At 43.0% G+C, this 17243-nt stretch overlaps 1 protein-coding gene and 1 long non-coding RNA gene across 14 annotated transcripts in view; one reads left to right on the forward strand and one right to left on the reverse strand.

Annotated features, from left to right (window-relative positions):
• The window catches only part of LOC110408659, a 116034-nt gene extending 104850 nt beyond the window's left edge, over positions 1 to 11184 (forward strand). For 6 of the 11 annotated variants that reach the window (XR_002444469.1, XR_002444470.1, XR_002444478.1 and 3 more), the window contains 7 exons: positions 5445 to 5541; positions 6955 to 7081; positions 8151 to 8206; positions 8486 to 8629; positions 9287 to 9408; positions 10394 to 10507; positions 11075 to 11184. This is a non-coding gene — a long non-coding RNA (uncharacterized LOC110408659). Of the gene's footprint in view, positions 1 to 2804; positions 2909 to 3043; positions 3540 to 5444; positions 5542 to 6954; positions 7082 to 7339; positions 7520 to 8150; positions 8207 to 8485; positions 8630 to 9286; positions 9409 to 10393; positions 10508 to 11074 lie in introns of those variants that run through there. The other 5 variants (XR_002444474.1, XR_002444471.1, XR_002444472.1 and 2 more) reach the window with 5 other exon arrangements.
• Positions 8359 to 17243, reverse strand: part of SKI (SKI proto-oncogene) — a 98451-nt gene continuing 89566 nt past the window's right edge. For all 3 annotated transcript variants that reach the window (XM_021417610.1, XM_021417609.1, XM_021417611.1), the window contains 3 exons: positions 16549 to 16850; positions 14177 to 14407; positions 8359 to 12361 (listed from right to left, as the gene is read on the reverse strand). In XM_021417610.1, the coding sequence (XP_021273285.1) occupies positions 12173 to 12361; positions 14177 to 14407; positions 16549 to 16850 (722 nt within the window). In that variant the 3' untranslated portion in view covers positions 8359 to 12172. The remainder of the gene's footprint in view (positions 12362 to 14176; positions 14408 to 16548; positions 16851 to 17243) is intronic.

The following is a 17243-nucleotide window of genomic DNA, read 5'->3' on the forward strand; positions in this document are numbered from 1 at the left end:
AATCAGTAGTTAAATCTCCTTTCAGGCCGTTGTGGGTTTTAGTGCACAGTATTTATGAGCAGTTTTTGAGTGTAGTTCGTGCGCGGTAACACATCTCTGTTTCTTGAAGAAGGTGTAACTGCTTAATGACAGTTCAGCTGGAGCAGACTCACCGCTTTTAGCTGATCCTTTTACAGCCCACTCTTTCTAGTTACTTCCCCACGTAGGATCTCTGTTAACCATGTCCATTTCTGAAACAAAAGCCCTGATAAAGCAAAAAAAAAACATTAGGACGTGTAAAATGCTAGTTTCTAACTAAGTATGCCTCAGAGTTCTGCTGAAGTAAGCCCAGGTTTGTGCAGTGCATCGTAATGCAGGAGGGAGAGGATGGAGGCATGCAACTGCTCCTCTGCCTGCAAGACAGGGGTCATCCAAAACATCACCAAGCCTTCGTGGAAAGCAGGGCTGAATGAAGAAGAGTGGGCGAAGCTGCTGGCTTGGAAGGCGCATTGAAAGGTGACGGTCATAGGAGGGACAGAGCTTTGTGCAAGCTGAGCCACAGCATGGACAGTCACCAGGTTGGAGCTTCTGTTGTGTAGGAGATCACAGAACTTCATTGCCTTTATTGCTGTCTGAGGCTTTTTGGGCAATTGTAGCTAACTAGCTGACCCTCTGGGTTTTCATACAGGCTCTGTGCAGCGTTGAGTGCCGTTCGTGATGTTCATAATGTATGCTTCCTAAATTATACATCATTATGAGGAGCACATAGCCAATTAGTATATGGATTTGTTCTGCTTGTGCAAATCTTTTCTTGGGCTAAGGAAGTGTCATACAGAGACTTGGCTGAAGAAAAAAAGAAAATAGTTTAATCTTAAAAGGTAATTGTCATCCTCCAGCTAATGATAAGCAATATTACGGCCTGCATATCAGCCGTAATTAAGCAGTAAGACACAACAAGGTGTATGTTACACAGAGATAACACAGTGTTTAGGAGCCAGTGACCTGCAAAGCACGTTATCTCCCAGCTGCACGAGCCTCACAGCCGGTTGGTACGAGTGTGCTAGCAAATCCACTGCCCCCTCTTCCCCTGCCTTCGCTCCGCTTCTCAAGGTGCAAAAAATTGTGAAGGATATCCGTGTTTCTTGTTGTGTCTCATGATGCTTTTTTTTTTTTTTTAAAAAGCTCTTTTTTTTCTATGTGTATATTAGTCAGCTTCTGGACATGTAACAAGCCAGTGTGAAACATCACGAGGAGTCATTCACTGGAGTTCTGGGAAGTCGTATCGCTTAAAATGGGGCCCATCAGCGCTTTGTTAAACACGGCAGCGTGCGGGGAAGGGTTCTCACTGATGATGCAAGTACCAGACTGATTGTAACTCTTAATTTGCTCTGAGAAAGATTTCATGTTGTTTTGAAAGGCAGAAGAGGGAGCTTTCAGCTGGAACATCGTGTTAGATGGAAGTTGTTTCAAAGTAGCATTGATTTTTGGTTAGAATTAAGGACTGGAAGTGTGAAGCTTGTACTGTTTGTACTTCACATGAAGATCTTTCCTATCAAGATGCCATTTCCATGTAAATGTCCTCTACAGACTGACTAAACTATGATCCTGCATGAGCGACTGAATTAAAACCAGGGCTGACGGTGTGAAGTAAGCACTGGAAAAAAGCACATTGAGAAAGGAAAGGGAATTAGAACATCTCAGTCCTGTTCGTTTGAGGAGGAAAATGCACAGCTTCTGTTACATAGCTTAGGAACCCTAGTGCAGAACTAGTGTTGGAGGAAGGAACCCGAGCGTGTGGTAGCTCCCAAACAGCAACAGAAAACAAGGTGAGCTGGAACAGCGTTGGCTTTGTCCTGCTAAGTCTGATCAGGGCAGTGTCTGCTAAAGGAAAGGCTTCAGTGGCATATTCATGAGCAGCATGGGCATGTATTTATGAGCACGTGAGGTTTTGTTTTAGAACAAACAGACATTATGAGACTTGTTGCTTACGTTATCCATGCTAAATTGTGCAAGGCAGAAAACTTTGTTGATCCAGAAAAAATGGAAGGACAGTCCTGTACGCTGTCAGATGCAGAGAAAGGTTCTTTGGACTTAAATAGCACTTAGCCTATCTTAGCCAGTTTCAGTTGGATGTCCTGGATATTACTGTAATAAAAATGTAAATAAAGTTAGGCTTGATGTAAGAGAAGAGAGACAAGGCAGAGGCAATAGAAACAGCTGTCTGTTCCTCAGAGCCCTTCTACTGGGTGAGACTGTTTCTGATTACAGCTGTAGCACTGTAAATGCCTGCTAGATGTCTGGTGATAATCCATTCAAAGCAATTACAAGGCATCCGTCACCAGCAGGGTCTGAGCCACAGGCCTCTTATCTGGGAAAATTGATGGAAGAGAAAGAGGCAGTGAGGGAAGAAATCAATGCCTTTCACCAATGTTATCTGCCAAATTGAATTAAGCAGCGTGGGATCCCAGCTTTATACGCTATGAGAGTCAGAGCTTAAAGAATCTGTTTATAGTGAGCTCGATCATGGGCAAGGCAGGTGAGAGATGGACACTTTTTAATTTACCTGCAATTCCATCCAGGCCTCCTGCTAACATCAGCAGCACTTGTGTGTGGAGAAGGAGCCCAGAACTTAACATGCAGAACGTTTAACCTAATGGCACCGCTTCCAGATACGAACACTGGGTCCTCTTGGGCTCTTAACATACCATTCCCAGTTCTGTTGTAATGGGCTGTAGAGAAAGCAACTATGATGACGCAAGCAGAGATACAACAATGGCATGCTTAGAAGCAGTTCTGGTGAAACTGTTGCTTAGAAATGATCTGTTGAACCTTCTGGCAATGCGCTCATGGTACCTAGAATGTAATCCAGGACTGAGAGCTATGGAAAGTCATCAAGTCTGGAGTTCATGGGCAGGGGCACACCCCACAGGTGATGGGGGTTTTTCAGTTGGTTTTAGTGGGTTTTGTTGCTGTTTCTTTTTAATGTGCAAGGAAATAACCAGGTACTGCTGTGGGGTTTGTGAAGGTTGGAAAGGTGAGCGAAGTAAATTCCGTTGCATTGCAGGTGACCTATTTTGCAAAGCAGTGCTGAAGTCTGGGGGTGCAGAACATCGCTGCCGGTGGAAGGGCCCTGCCCACACTGAGCCCGCGGGTGCCTCCATGGGCTGTGTGCCCAACGGCTTTGTCACTGCATGGCGTCGTTCCTTGGCTGTGTAAAGGCATGGGGACAGCGACAGGTTTGGATTACCAGCCAGGAGAGGGGTTTGTGCAGCTCGAGTGGGCGATCTGTGCCGCAGCTCTCGGGGCCGAGTCCCGCTGGCAGCACGCACACCCACCGTCATTTCTTGAGCTCAAGCCGTCACGTAGGCAAACGGGATTGGTAAATTTCTGCATTAAGGTTTCTTCCTGAGATACCAATGGCTCAGGCTCACAGTCCTTGTGATGATGCCTTAGTTTCAGCTGGGATGGAATCGTTTTCTTCAGAGTGCCTGGTATGGTGCTGTGGTTCTGGTTCTAAGAGGAAAACAATGCTGCTGACACGCTGAGTTATGTGGCTGCAGGTAAGCAGTGTTGCACAGAGCCAAGGGCTTCTCAGCAAAGGGCCCAAGGAGCTGGGAGGGAGCAGGATTAGGACAGCTGAATGAAACTGGCCCAGGGGATGTTCCATACAGCCTGACTTTGTGTGGAAGGAGCTTGGAAGGGGCTGGGCGTCGGTAGGGGGTGTTGAGCAAGTGCTTGTGCATCACTTGTTATATACATTCACATCCATCTGTCTATACAGTCCTATTATCCTTTTCCTTTTCTCTATCTTAGTAAATATTTTATCTCAACCCACGACTTCTACTTTTTTCAAATTATTCTTTCCTCCATCCCACCAGCCAGGTTAATCCACAGTGGATGTTTACAGAAGTATGCATGCTTAATTTTTTCTTAAGCAAATCTGACCTTTGCAGCAGTAAACCTAATTTTCCTTCGGTCTTTGTAGGTTGAATACCTTTTCTGTGGTTTCCTCTTGTCCTGCCTGTGTGGTAGTGGTGGTTGTTGTCTCTCCCACTTGTATGGGCTACAACAACAAGAGGTAGTTATTAGTGATAAGCGATGGAAGGGCCAGAGGACTGAGCTAGCTGGGCCAGGATAGGCTCTGGGGAAGCATTTAGGAGCATGAAATTCTCAAGCTTCCAGATTAAGGAGCTGACTCAGCAGACAACAAATACAAAAGTAAATCCAGAAAGACGAGCCAGAAAACCCACGGATACTGTACAGAACAATTCAACCAAATCAGTTCGGCACAGAGATCTGTGGAAGCTTTTTTTTTCCTCCCAAACACAAGTCTGTGAGAATTTGCATTGCAGTCAGGTATACTTAAAGTGCACATAAGCCATCTAATAAAAATTCCACTGGAGTGTACGTCACACAGCTGGGTTTTATTATATTTGTGCTCTCTTCCCACTGACAGTGCCTTTATAACTGGATTACTCACATATCATCATTAACTGTGACACTCCTGGGTTTTTACTGCTTCCCTGGTTCCTATCATCTTCTGCAAGTTTTATCCCTTCCTCGCAGATGTGCCAAGATGTATTTCTTTAATATCTTTTCAGCAGATAAACATGGGAGCACATAAAACGTATGGTTTGGATGCCATGGGCAGCAACAAGGGCTGTCTTCATTCCTACCCCAGGCCCCGATCAAACCTCTGCCCTGCTATACAAGCCCTGAGTTTTCCCTTTGCTCCATCTGTTAGGTTAAGTAAAGGCAGCTGCTAACAGTAAGATGGAGAGGAGTGAGACATGGTGCTGAGCTCTTGTTTAATTCTGATTTTGATATTCCATAGCCATTTTTTTATTATTTGTCCTCCATACGAGCACATTATTGAGTACGTATACCATGTTTGGAATTGGTGGCTTTAGGAATGTGTGACTTTGCCCTGTGTTTTAGAGAGCAGTGCCCTTGCTCTGGTTACTATGTGCAAGTGGATATTTCAGGTGATACACTGATGAAATACACAAAGGTCTCACTACCTCTTGAACCGCAGCTGTGTGGGCAGGGGCACGTTGCCAAAGGGAAGACTACAGAGATCCAGGAAAGGTGAGGAAATGGGAGAGAAAGCAAAGCTTTGCCTGGGCGAGTATTGTGGACACCTCCACTTCTTGCTGCCTGCTAAGAAACTCTCTGGCAGGCACCTAACTCACTGGCACTGGAAAATGAGCTGCTTCTCAGCACGGCCCCAGCTGTCTGTCTCAGCTCACAAACCACTTCTGAAGCCCTGATTTACGAGGTGACACGAAACTGGCATCCTTGTTACACAGCTGTAGCTGGCAAATCAGAAGCTCTGGATTTTTTCTTAATGATTTTTGTTTCTATATGTAAGCAAGTTAGTATTAGAAATATGTATATATAGCAGTTGTGTGGATTATTTTGGCTTTTGCAAGATTCACTCATGTCTCTGTGGTCTTCTGTTACAGCCACCTATGAACCCACCTTCCCTCCACGGGACGTGAGCGCAGAACGGAGGAGGCGAATGAACTACACAGGTGTCTGCTGCATGCACTGGTAATCTAGGTCAGTGCAATGAAAGCTCCTAGAGTGCAGAGTAGGCAGATAAATTTGGGATAGTCCAAGAATAAGGATGATGTCCAATAGTGCTGGATAGCTGCATTCAGACATCTGAGACTTCCGTATGCGCGGCCAAGCCTGACTTCCAAGTTAGCCTCAGCTAACTTCAGAAACTAAAACAAACACGATTTACTCCCAAATTTATTTGAAAACTGTCTAAAGTTCAGTGTCCTTATCTGAGCTGGCAACCTGGCACTAACCTGGGACTGTACCACAGAGCTCTGTTCCAGTGCTGGGAAGCACTCTGCCTTGTCCTTCTCTTGCATAATAATTTTGAAGTGTTCTTTATCAGTGTAGTAGGAACCTTTTCATCTGTGCCTGCGTTAATTTACTGATTTGCAGTACAATGGTCAGTGAGGTTGAGGACTGTCACCATGTTCCTAAAGGAAGGAATTCTGCTGTGTCCTGTTAAGAAAATGAACTGGGGCTCTGGCTGCTGGTTATGCCCACTGTTAATGTCCAGGTGCTAGAAACAGGAAATAAACCAACACCTTAGAAAACAAGGCTGGATGAGTCAGAAATGTGAGAAAAGTACACATTTTTTTTAAGCTTCCTTTGATCATTCTCTGGCTTTTCCACTGTTTTACAAGGGCACATTAAGAAATGTACCAGAGCTGTGGAAATTCTGCAGCCATTTCTCAGAAAACCATGAGAGAATTACTTTAACATATGTTTCCATCTCCTGCTTTTTGCATTTTTCCCCTCTTGTATTTCTTTGACCTGGTACAAACTTTTATATGCTTACATCTCTCCCTCTTCAAGAGAAACATACTTAATTCATGGTTAGGATTTCACATCATTTCCAGTTAAATTCCTTCCTTCTAACAGTGGTGTCATGTGCAGCCCTGAGAACGATGGTCTGTTGAGGTGTTGCCTTGGAGGCTCCTGGCAGAGCTGGGAGCTGCGTGGAGGAGCTGTGTGTAGCACACAGCCTGGGCTGGGAGCGCATAAAGCAGGCAGACCTTGTCTGTGCTAAAACAGATAAACTACAACAGGAAACCAGAGCTTCCCTCCAGCATCTGTGACAATTCAGTGCCACTTCCACCCATAGGCAGAAGGGGTTTCGTGTGTGTTTTTTTGTTGTTTGGTTTTTTTTTAGGGTGTGTGGGTGTGTAGCAGATGAATGCATGGCTACATTGCATGATCTCAAAACTGGAACATAAGAAATTGGCTTCCAAGCTAAAAAAGTTTGCTATTTTACAGAATGTGACTCGTCTAGATCTGTATGCGTGCATGCAATAAATATATGTATAGTATTATTAGCACGTAATGATAAATTGTTCTGTCATCAGACTTGTGAGGTGGCTTGTGAAGACATCTGGCCCACATTAGTCCCCAGCTTTGTGTCTGTTTCTCCAGAGCTACGACAGACAGACACCGACCCAGCAGCCCCAGAGGGAACCTGCTGAGGAAGCGGAGCCCAGGCTCAGCCCTCACCTCTCCCACACCTCTGCTCTGTAACCACGATGCCCAGCGCATCCTCCAGGTGGGTCAGTGTTCTGTCAGTGCTGCTGCTGCCCAGGAATGTCTGTGCAATCTGCTGGGCCTCAGGGGCTCGTGGAAAGGAAGCACAGCTGGCACCGGCGCCTGCCCAGGCCAGGCAGCGTTCAGTGTTGGTGCTGTTAGCTCTGCTGCTGCTCTAGGTAAATAGACGTGTGTCACCTGGGAAATTAACACAAGGGAAATGACAATGTAAGGAAGTTGTGTGTGTGCATTTGCATAGCAGAGTTTCTGTCTGTTGCAGTGTTTAAATTGTACTGCTTTCAGTCCTGACTTCTCAGAGATCCCTCGCACCTCTCCAGGCACCGCTCAGCTCTCTGACATCGGCCTGTTCTGAACAACCAGGGCCCAGCTGCAAGCAGAGAAAACTCAAAAACCATTGCATATCTATTTATTTTTTTCTGGACAAACAATTTTATTTTAGGTAATGCGTCTATACACTGTACATTCAGTCACTGTGGTATATAAGCATAGCTATTTTCATACATAATCTCATAAAGTCCTTTATTTTACAATATTATCTGCTTCAAGGGGAGGGGATGTGGAAAAGGGGGTGGAAAAGGACTATCAAGGTACACAGCGAAATAGATAAATATGCCAAGCTTTTTTCTTATTTTTTTTTTAAATCAGGCATTTATAAACAAGAAAGCATACATTACTTACATAAAAATAGTTCTAGAATAGTAGAGTAAGTCATAATATTGTCATTAGCAGCAGCATAGGAGAGACCAGGATAACAAAAATGTGCTGAAATGCTATTGGCTATTATAAATGTATAGATTTATTTTTCTTCAATTGAAAAAATGTCATTTCTGTGATTTCTTTCGTCTTTAAAAAAAGAGAAAAAAAAAAACAATAACAAAAAAACCAAACCAACAAAAAACTCTAAAACATCTGGACTGGTTCTGAGAGGGCAGAACGGAAAGCAAACTCAACCTTCTGGTAATAAAATACTTTACAGTGAAAATACGGACAAATAAAATGCAGATGATGGAGAAAGGTTAACCCACGTTGAAATTTGCAAAAAGATTTTTTTGTTTTGTTTTTCCTAACAGACAGCAAAGGTTCCTCTTAGTTAAAAACACAACTCATAAAACAAGACAGCTACCAGGTAAGAAAGAGTTTTGAAAAAGTAAACACCATATACACTTATAATACAACAGTGTAAAATGAAAAAAAGTATTTACATGTTGAATTTACTGTTAAGTTTTTTTTTTTACATTGGCTAGTTCTGTTTGAAAAGCAGAATATTATGTTATACTAGTTAGCTGCTCCAAAGATATGAATGTTATTGCTGTTGTTTTTTTTTTCCCTTCGTTAAGTCTTCTTTCAGTAATAGAAACAATGAGTAATTAAACTGAATATACAAGTAATATATTTTTAATTACAGGGAGAGTCAACAGCCTGTACGAAACACCTCTTCTCCCTTTTAACTTCTTAAAGGAAACTAAAGAGTGGATGAAGTGGGAAGATGCGCCCTTACAGTTCCGACGCCCGTGGGCTGGAGTGCAAGGGACGCAGCACGGGCCGAGCAGTGAGTGACAGCGGGCTGCCCCGAGCTGCTCTGCAGGAGGGCAGCAGACACAGAAATTACACACAGAACCCCCTCACCTCAACGCCTTCACCATCGCTTCCTCTGAAGGCTCCCACCGTTTTGAGAGACCTCTTCCAGAAAGAGCGCCTCTATGGCTTAAGTCTGACAGAATTATTGTAAAAATAAATTACATACACAGGAATTCTGAATTAAAAAATAATTATTTCTGCAGAATGTATCAAGATTTTACTGTAAAAGTGTACTTTTAGGAAAGACACACAATGATTTACGATTCCTATCCTGTAAAAACTCCCCTGTCAATTAACTGCTGGTGGAAAAGGGTTGCTGTCAGCCTTCTTGCACCTTATTGAATCGTGCTGATTTGTAAACCTGATTTTACAGACGTGTTCTACTGGGATGTTTCCATTCCCTAGAATCAAACGCTAATAAGTAAGTCTGAACTTCAAACGCTGTGGCTTGGTCATGTATTACACGTTATTACAATACATGGCAAAAGAAGAATCCGTGTTTTTAGAGCAGTGCCACGTCACTCATAACATAATTCATCTTGGAAAGAGATTCCTTGCAAATCTCATCCCATCGATGTGTGAAACAAAGATGATGGACAGCTAAAAAAATTTTTTTTTTTTTCTTCAGGAAAAAAAAGGCAGAATTCATGGATGGCAGAGGGTGAACGCATCATGTGCACAGGAGAAGCTGTGGCAGTGAATCGCGATCCTTCCTGAGACGCACGAAAGAAACAGTGCCACGTGCTGCAGGTCAGCGGGCCCCTGCCCCGGGAGGAAAAGCACAGGGAGGGCAGCGTGCTGGGCACGGCCAAGGGCTGGGGAAAACAACACTACCTGAAAAGGCAGGTTCAAGAATCTGGCATTGGGGTGAGAACAGACGTGTTCTATGTGTAATTTCTTAACATGGCGAATGGGAGATTCTGAAATGCACAATGAACAACTAAAGCTAAAATTGTTCAGTTTCCCTTGAAGAAATTAGTGAATAATACAGATCTGGAAATCATAAGGCTGAGAACATTTTTATGCATACTGCATAACAAAATAAACCCTTTACATAAGACAGTAATAATGCCCATTAATGAATATACATATGGCAGAGATTTTAATTCCATGCATATGATTTAATAATCGCAGAAAAAAAAAAAAAACATACAAAGAAGCAAAAAAAAAAAAAAAATCCCACATTAAAAAAAAAAAACAACAACGTTGCCTAGGCATAATCAAAAATCCTTTTGCATTGCACTTTAGAGGAGGAGTTCTGCATCTAGCCTCGGGCTCCACATCCCACACGCAGGGCCGAGCCCTGCACAAACAGGTTCGTGTCATTTACTCGCTGTCACTGTTTCTTGCTCCCAACAGTTCTACATTGTCCCAATAATTCTACTCCTTTCATATTTCTTCTTTTTGTACCTAAAACGTATATATGAACTTCTCTGTTAATGCTCACAGTTATTATAATGGTTATTATAATGGTTTCAAGCAAACAGCTCTTGTTTTTTTTTTTTTTTTTAAAAAAAACCAACTCAACAACCCTCTAATGTACTGTAAGTAAATACTGTAATTTTAGGATTGGAAGCCGCTTTCTGTCTACTGGGAAATAATTTGTAAGCTTACATAGTTTGCATTAATGTCCAAAAGCAAATAAAGATTACTGGAAATACATTTCTTTGTTTAGAATAACTTCTGGGTATGATGATGCATAGGATTTTTTTTTTCTTTCTTTTTATTCTTTAAGGTTTAAAAAAAAAAGTGTCAGCATTGCCTATATAAGATGCTGAGAGGAAAAATGAGCTGGAAGGCACAAGTGCAGCCCCAGATCAACTTTTCACTGAGCTTGAGTGTATCAGAGGTGAGTGTTTGTGGGTGAAAATAACTTTTCTCTTGGTCAGTAAAGCACCAACTGTATTTGATGAGCACTTCCCAGCCTCGGCAGACACACAGCATTGCAGCACAGCTGTGACACCAGCCAGCAGTGCACTGCTCTGGTGACTTTGTATTTGGTAGCGTTCTATACCCACTGAGTTCTCATTTTGCATACATGGAAATGACGATGCGAGGTGTCGCGCGGTGGAAGATGGTGTTGATGATTTTAACATCTGCAGAGTAGAATCGAGAATGCTTAACTTGTAAACTTTCAAAACATGGAATAAAATGCAGAGTAAGGTTCTGACAAAGTGCAGTTTAAAAAAAAATTAACAACGACGACGACAATAACAATAATAGTAAGACAAAGTGATGGTATGCTGCATTTTTATTCCGGGGCTGCGGCTTGGATCCCAAAATTAAAGTAATTTCTATTTGTAAAAACAGAAGTTTTTCTTTTTTAAAAGATGTAGGCTTATTCACAGCAGCAAAAATGTTGTTTTTCTGTTCTGTAGTATCCAATAACGCGATGTTGCACTCTCCTTGGGCACAGAAATCCTGACCAACAGTTCGGAATAGAAGTAGGTGAATACTGAAATTCATGGTGAGACGGTGCAACAAAGATGAGTTTTCCAGAGAACTGAAAGCTGACGCGAAGATTTCAGAATGACTTCGAAACACGTCTTCTGCTTCATTTCCCAACCAACTCAGCAGGTCAGCCATTTCCTTCCTTTACTTCCTTCTTTCTTTTCCTAAAGCTGAAGTGCTCTTGGATGAAGTGAGTCTTTTGAACACATTGATTAATGAAGATGTCTTTAGAAAATATGGCATGATTTGAAACACTGACGTCTGTAAGGCCGGGTGTATACTTCTGAAGTGTCCATCTTCTCTTCCTGCCCTCCCCCATGCCCTTACAATCCCGCATCTTCCTTTCTTCTTGTGTTCAGGACAGGAAATGAAGGTGATTGTTTCTAAGGAAAAAATCAACTTTGAAAAGCACTCTGAAATTCTCATACAACCACAGGACAGGATTAAAACTGTGATGGCTTCCTAGACGGCTGGAAAACTGCTAACGAAATGGCATCATCACCAAAGGGCTTCTGCATTAAGAATCCCAAAGCCTTTAACAAGTCATTAAAAATTGTGCATCGAAGGTTTTTGTTTTGCTTTTAAAGGTTCATTATAAAAAATCTTGATAATTTTTTAATACCAAGTCTGTGTAACGAATTACTTTAAATAGCTTATAAGAAAAGTTTGTTTTTAAATTCCAAAATGTTCCGACAGGCAGAAGGGCAACATAAAAACACTGCCATGCTTGCCTTTTACTCTGATTCTAGTTGGACGATGCTGCTTGCTTGGAGTTTGCCAGTAGAAAATTTGCTGTGGACTTAAAAGTATTTTGTTTATAAACACTTTGTGTTTTATAGGCACAGTAAGATGTTGTGCTATATGGATTGGAAAAAAAAAGAGGCGTAATTCAGTGCTTCTGTTATAAAGAGTAACATTTGCCTTCCAACTAATAAGAATCCATATTCATAGATCTGTGTGTTAAGACACAACTACTCACACATGCACTTACACACGTACCCCACACATCCTCCCTTACTGTGCATATATGTCATTCTGTCTGTGTTTTAGACGACGGGCTGTTTTAGTTCTCAATGTTGCTCGTTGTGTTTTCACTGCTGGGTTGACTGCTTGATTTAGGCCACAGCTGTTCCTGAAGTTCCTTGACTACTTTTTCCAAGTGTTCTCGAGCCTCCCTCTCATGCATCAGGTCAGCTCGGAGCTGCTCCCTGTCAGCCTCTGCGTGCTGAAGCTTCACCTGTAGGTCCTCGATCTAGAGAACAGAAAAACCAGACATGAAACTACCAAAGAGGAGGTAAGGAAAAGAATTTTCTTTTTGTCCATACACTACAATTATCCAAATGCATTACCCAAACTGCTTAGCTTAGAGATTCTTAAATACTCCTGGTGTATCCTTTGTACCAGCTATATAATGTCCAACTGTAGTACCCTCACCCGTGTATCTTTCCCATTAAATGTGCAGCACTGCAAGGAGGCACCTGCAGGTTTTCAAGGCTCTCTTCAGTGTGTGAGGAATTCTATTTATCTGCACTTGTTGTTGCCTTGGTTTTTCTTTCTTTTTTTTTTTCTCCTGCAGAAGTGGAAGTGAGCTGCAGGTAACGCCCAGAGCAGCAGTTCTCAATCTGGTTATGTTTAGTCTGGACACCTCTTATCAGTGAGACATCCTGTGATGCTAGAGAGGAAGCCCACATCATTTCCTGCTTCTGGTCTCCGGTTAGACATGTCTCACAGTGGTAACAAGTGAACCACTCCCCTTCCCGTTATTGAGAGCCTGGGGTTAGACAAATTTCTGATTTCTTTTGCTTTTTCTTTTTCCTTCTTCCTTAAAGTAACCACATCAAGTATTTGTAGCTTGTACTTTGGGCATAACAACACCTTCATAAAGTGTGTGCATCTAACAGCACACGCAGCAGAAACACCGCTGTAGTAAATGTGATCTAGGAGAATTCCCTTTCCCATTAATGCAGGTATGTACAGTAGGCAGGTTAAGCCAATGTATGATGCTGTGTGGCAGCTGCAAGTGGTACTTATCTCTTGCGTGTAGCAGTTTAAATTTAAGCAAGTGTGCCCCATCTTTCAGAAACTCTCTGCAGCTAACTCTTAACTCACGCCTCTTATTTACGATGGGGCAGGTGGGTTGGCAGAGGGACATGGAGGGGAAGCAGGTCAGAGCAAGACCAGCTGGGAGGCAGATGTGGCGAGGAAAGGAGCTGGCCTTAAGGCTGGCATCCAAAATCCCTATCAAGGCCAGGGGCTCCCTGTACATGAGGTGTGGGTTGTGAATGTGGGACCATGCCCTTCTCTAGGAAATGCACTACTGGGCAACTGGGATTCTTTTTTTGGAGGAAGGGGAAGGCAGGGCATGCAGCGGATTGCTTTTTAGTGTTCCTCCAAGAAACCCAGGAGGCTGCCATGCTACGCTCAGCTTAGTCTGCTGCGCTGGGTTATTTCAGGGGTTGAACAGTGAATGGCCTTGCATCCCACATGCCCTGCAACAGCAAGACACAACAAGGCAATTTAAGGACGTGCAGCCTGAGCTCTCTGGTCACTGCTGGGCTTTTGCTGCTTTAAATAAACTTAGAAATAATTTCTTACATTACAATCTGGTGCAGAGAAGGCAGGGAAGGATTTTTAATTCAAAGCTTTAAGCATACACCTTGCAGGCAGTGACATGTTCCTGCATTCCAAGAACTATCCTGCAGTGACTGCCCACTGTATTGAAATGGATCTCTATGCATTGGCATGGCCAGCAGAGTAGTAGTAGAACTGAAGTAATGGCTCGCATTTGTCTTAGTTCCCAGTAAATGGTGATTTTTAATGGACAAATGTGCAAAGTTCAGGGCAGAACTCACCTGAACTGAAGTTCAGGCATGTTAGTAAGACCTCAAATTAGGACTAGGGTTGCAAATAGACACGATGGGGACACAGACATTGTACAGGTAGGAGCTGGACTTCTTCAAATTAGATGAAATGAGGCCAGCTGGCATCTAAGAAAATACCAACTACCGCTGAGAAGTGCAGAATCAGAAGGTTTGCTTGCTGTTAGCTGTCAGTGTTGAGGTCTTACCTGGGCAGAGTACTTGGCCCGAAGCCTGCCAGCTTCACAACCCTTGTCGCAAACCCGGATCTGCCTGGCTTGTTCCAGTTCCCTCTTTAGCCGTATCCGAGACTCGTTGGCTTCCTTCATTTTCTTCTCATTCTCAGCTCTCAGACGTTCAATCTCTTTCCTTAAGTTGCGCTTCGCCTCTGTTGCTTCTCTCAGTTTCTCCTTCTTCGCCACTCTTAGGAACTCCAGCTCCTAGAACATGCAAGCAGTGAACTTGTGAGAACCGAGGTGCAGAGGCTGAATTAGCGCAGATGTCTCAATTGAAGACACTGCAGAGGCACAATGTTACCATACATGCTATTTGTGAATGCTCTTTACGTACAGCAAAGCTGAACAAGGCAATCTATTGCTTGCTGAAGAAATCCATAAGCAGATCCATTTTGTCACGCCCCTAGAACATGTAAGGCAAGCCTGAGAAAAGCACAGACTGTGTATATTCTTCGTAACTCGAGGGAGTTTTGTTCTGCTGTAGGTAACTGGTGTGCAGCCCTAGGTCTCCTGGCCCCCAGCCAGCAGGCTGCTCTGTCACTGCACTTGGGAAACTCCAGGCTAAAAGCTTCAACTAAATGGAAACCACGCTTTGCTCTGGGAACTGCCACCTCTCTCAGAAGTTGTTAAAAAGTTGTTAGAAGACAAGTTCCTCAGTACACTTGGGAAAACCATGGCTGACCAAAGGCCTGTCTCCTGAATGGTTAAATTAGAAACTTTTTTTTTTTTTTTTCAGAAGCAGCATTTCCTCCCTGTCAGACACAACCCTCGCAGCAGCATGTTTCTGTTAAGCAACGCTGCAGTCGGGTCATGGGAAATTCACTCTTCTGACAATCTCACTTCCTAGCCAGGCCATTGTTAGCTCAGCCCTGCCTCTGGAAGCATGCATAAATGTACTTGCTCTGTACATACAGCTGGAAACCCACAGCTGCCCAAATGCAAAAGGAGAGCTAGGATACCTTCCTTCTTCTACCATGTGCTCGATTTAATGCCTCAATGCTCAGTTCTGCTGCTTCATCACTTACTTACCTGATATAATTCCTATTTTACTTTAACTGTACACTGTGTATGTAGTTAACAAGTTTAGTAGTTAGCTTTAAGTATATACACAACTTATAGACAGTTTTACTAAAAACATAAAATGAAACAGATTTACTGAGATGCAAAGGAATGAAGTGATTGATTTGCTCAAGGTGACAAAGAAAAAAAAGCAGCTCAATGGAAAAGACAGTGCTCCATCTCCCTTCTCCCAGACCTGGATCTGCAGCTTGCACAGAACAAGGCATCTGCACATGAGAAGTATTCAGCACAGAGACAGGTTTGCAAGAATTGGAGTTGGTAAGCCTTCATTACAATTCTCAGTGTGATCCTATCTACGCACTGTACACTCTCTCTTCTACCTCCTCCTACTTGCTAGTAGAAAATCTGACTCTACAAGTTGTTTTGTGTTTTTGGTTTTGAACACAGCAGTGATGTTGCACACACCCTGCATCCCTGAGCTGCTGTTCACTGTTTCATTCCTCAAACAAAAGCCAGACTGTGTACACCTGCTCTTGACCAATGGTACAAATATCAGTGCTCTGTCCCCTGAGCCTTGTTTTACGGCTGACACCACGCATCCATCTAATGGAGTACACTTCTAGATCGGTTCCAGCTCCACACCTGATATTCAAAGAGAACATGCAGAGCTTCTAATCTGGTGCCATCTTGCATTCCTATGTACTAATTCTGCCCTATCTCAAATAAAATAAAAGTTCACCCCCCATTCTGTGCAGCCGCTGTGATTTGTTAATGGCCACATTATCTGCAACTTTCTTTGTCTGACCACTTTTTCTTTGACCTGATGTACCTGGGATTTACAGAAGGAAGGAGTTTCTCCACTCAGTGAAGGAGGGGAGCTGCAGTTCAGCTCTTCATGGGAGCTCTGGCAAGCATCTCCCAGGAATACCTTCCCTCCAGCAGCTGGGCAAGCGCGGGGCTTTTAGAAGTGTTTTAAACTATGAATAAAACCTCCAAAATGACAGAGACGTTTCTAGTTCAGTGAAATTGAAATAAAATAAGCTGTGCTGGGATAGAAGATTTTTTTCAGTAGAAGAAAAATGTTGATTTTGGTAACCATGGACTTATACTCTAAAGCAAAAACAGGTGGCAAGCTTAAAAAAAAAAGTAAGAATGGTTCCTGTATACTTTGGTTTCCCAGCTGAATTTACAAAACGTTCTCCAGTAAAGGCTGTTGCTATTTGGGAAAAATGAGGCAATTCTTTCTAACATGAGACAACTTAATGGTTTCTTTCTGGAAGAGCATCTGCAGACAGCGATAAGAGAAAGCTATTCTTCAACATTACCTGATGTAGGCTGCGTTTGGCTTGCAAGGCAGCATTTAGCTTCTCTTCCTGCTTCACTCTCATTTTAACAACTTCATGGAGGAATTTTTCTTTGGCTTCTTTTGTATCTAGGCCACTGTCCAGGGCCTGCCTTAGGTGCTCCAGCTCAGCTTCCAACCCACTGCTGTGAGAGTCAGAATGTGTTGCAACCTCATATGAACTGTTGACTGGGACTGGGGCTTGCATCCCAGGTGAGCTCATGTCCTTTGCAGAGCTGGATGAAGTAAAGGATGGGGAGGAGAGCGAGGATAAGGAGGAGGTGACTGAAAAATAGAAACATCTAAAATTAATAAAAAAAAATGTAGAAAACGAAATGTAACTCAAAATATGCTGAGGCCCTTTTCTAAAGAGAAGACATCCAATAATCAATGAAAAAATGGAAGAAATAAAATACTCATTTTATACTTTGATGCTTGAAGTGTGATGAAAATGCAAACCTGAATAACTTACTTTGAGGACCGACTTATAATTTGCTTGAATTGTGACTTTGTCTTACATCACCAACCTATGTGATCCTGATGTTTTCAGTGGGTAGAATGTCTCTCTTTGCATAAACTGCATGTAGCAGGTAAGGACTGAACACACTGAGATCAGCAGCGGGATTCCCTAAGGGACGTGTTGGTGAGGCGGGCCCCTGTGCTTCAGGTACTTGTTGT

The sequence above is a fragment of the Numida meleagris genome, chromosome 20 (genome assembly GCF_002078875.1).
Source record: "Numida meleagris isolate 19003 breed g44 Domestic line chromosome 20, NumMel1.0, whole genome shotgun sequence".
In the NCBI taxonomy this organism is placed as follows: Eukaryota; Metazoa; Chordata; class Aves; order Galliformes; family Numididae; genus Numida; species Numida meleagris.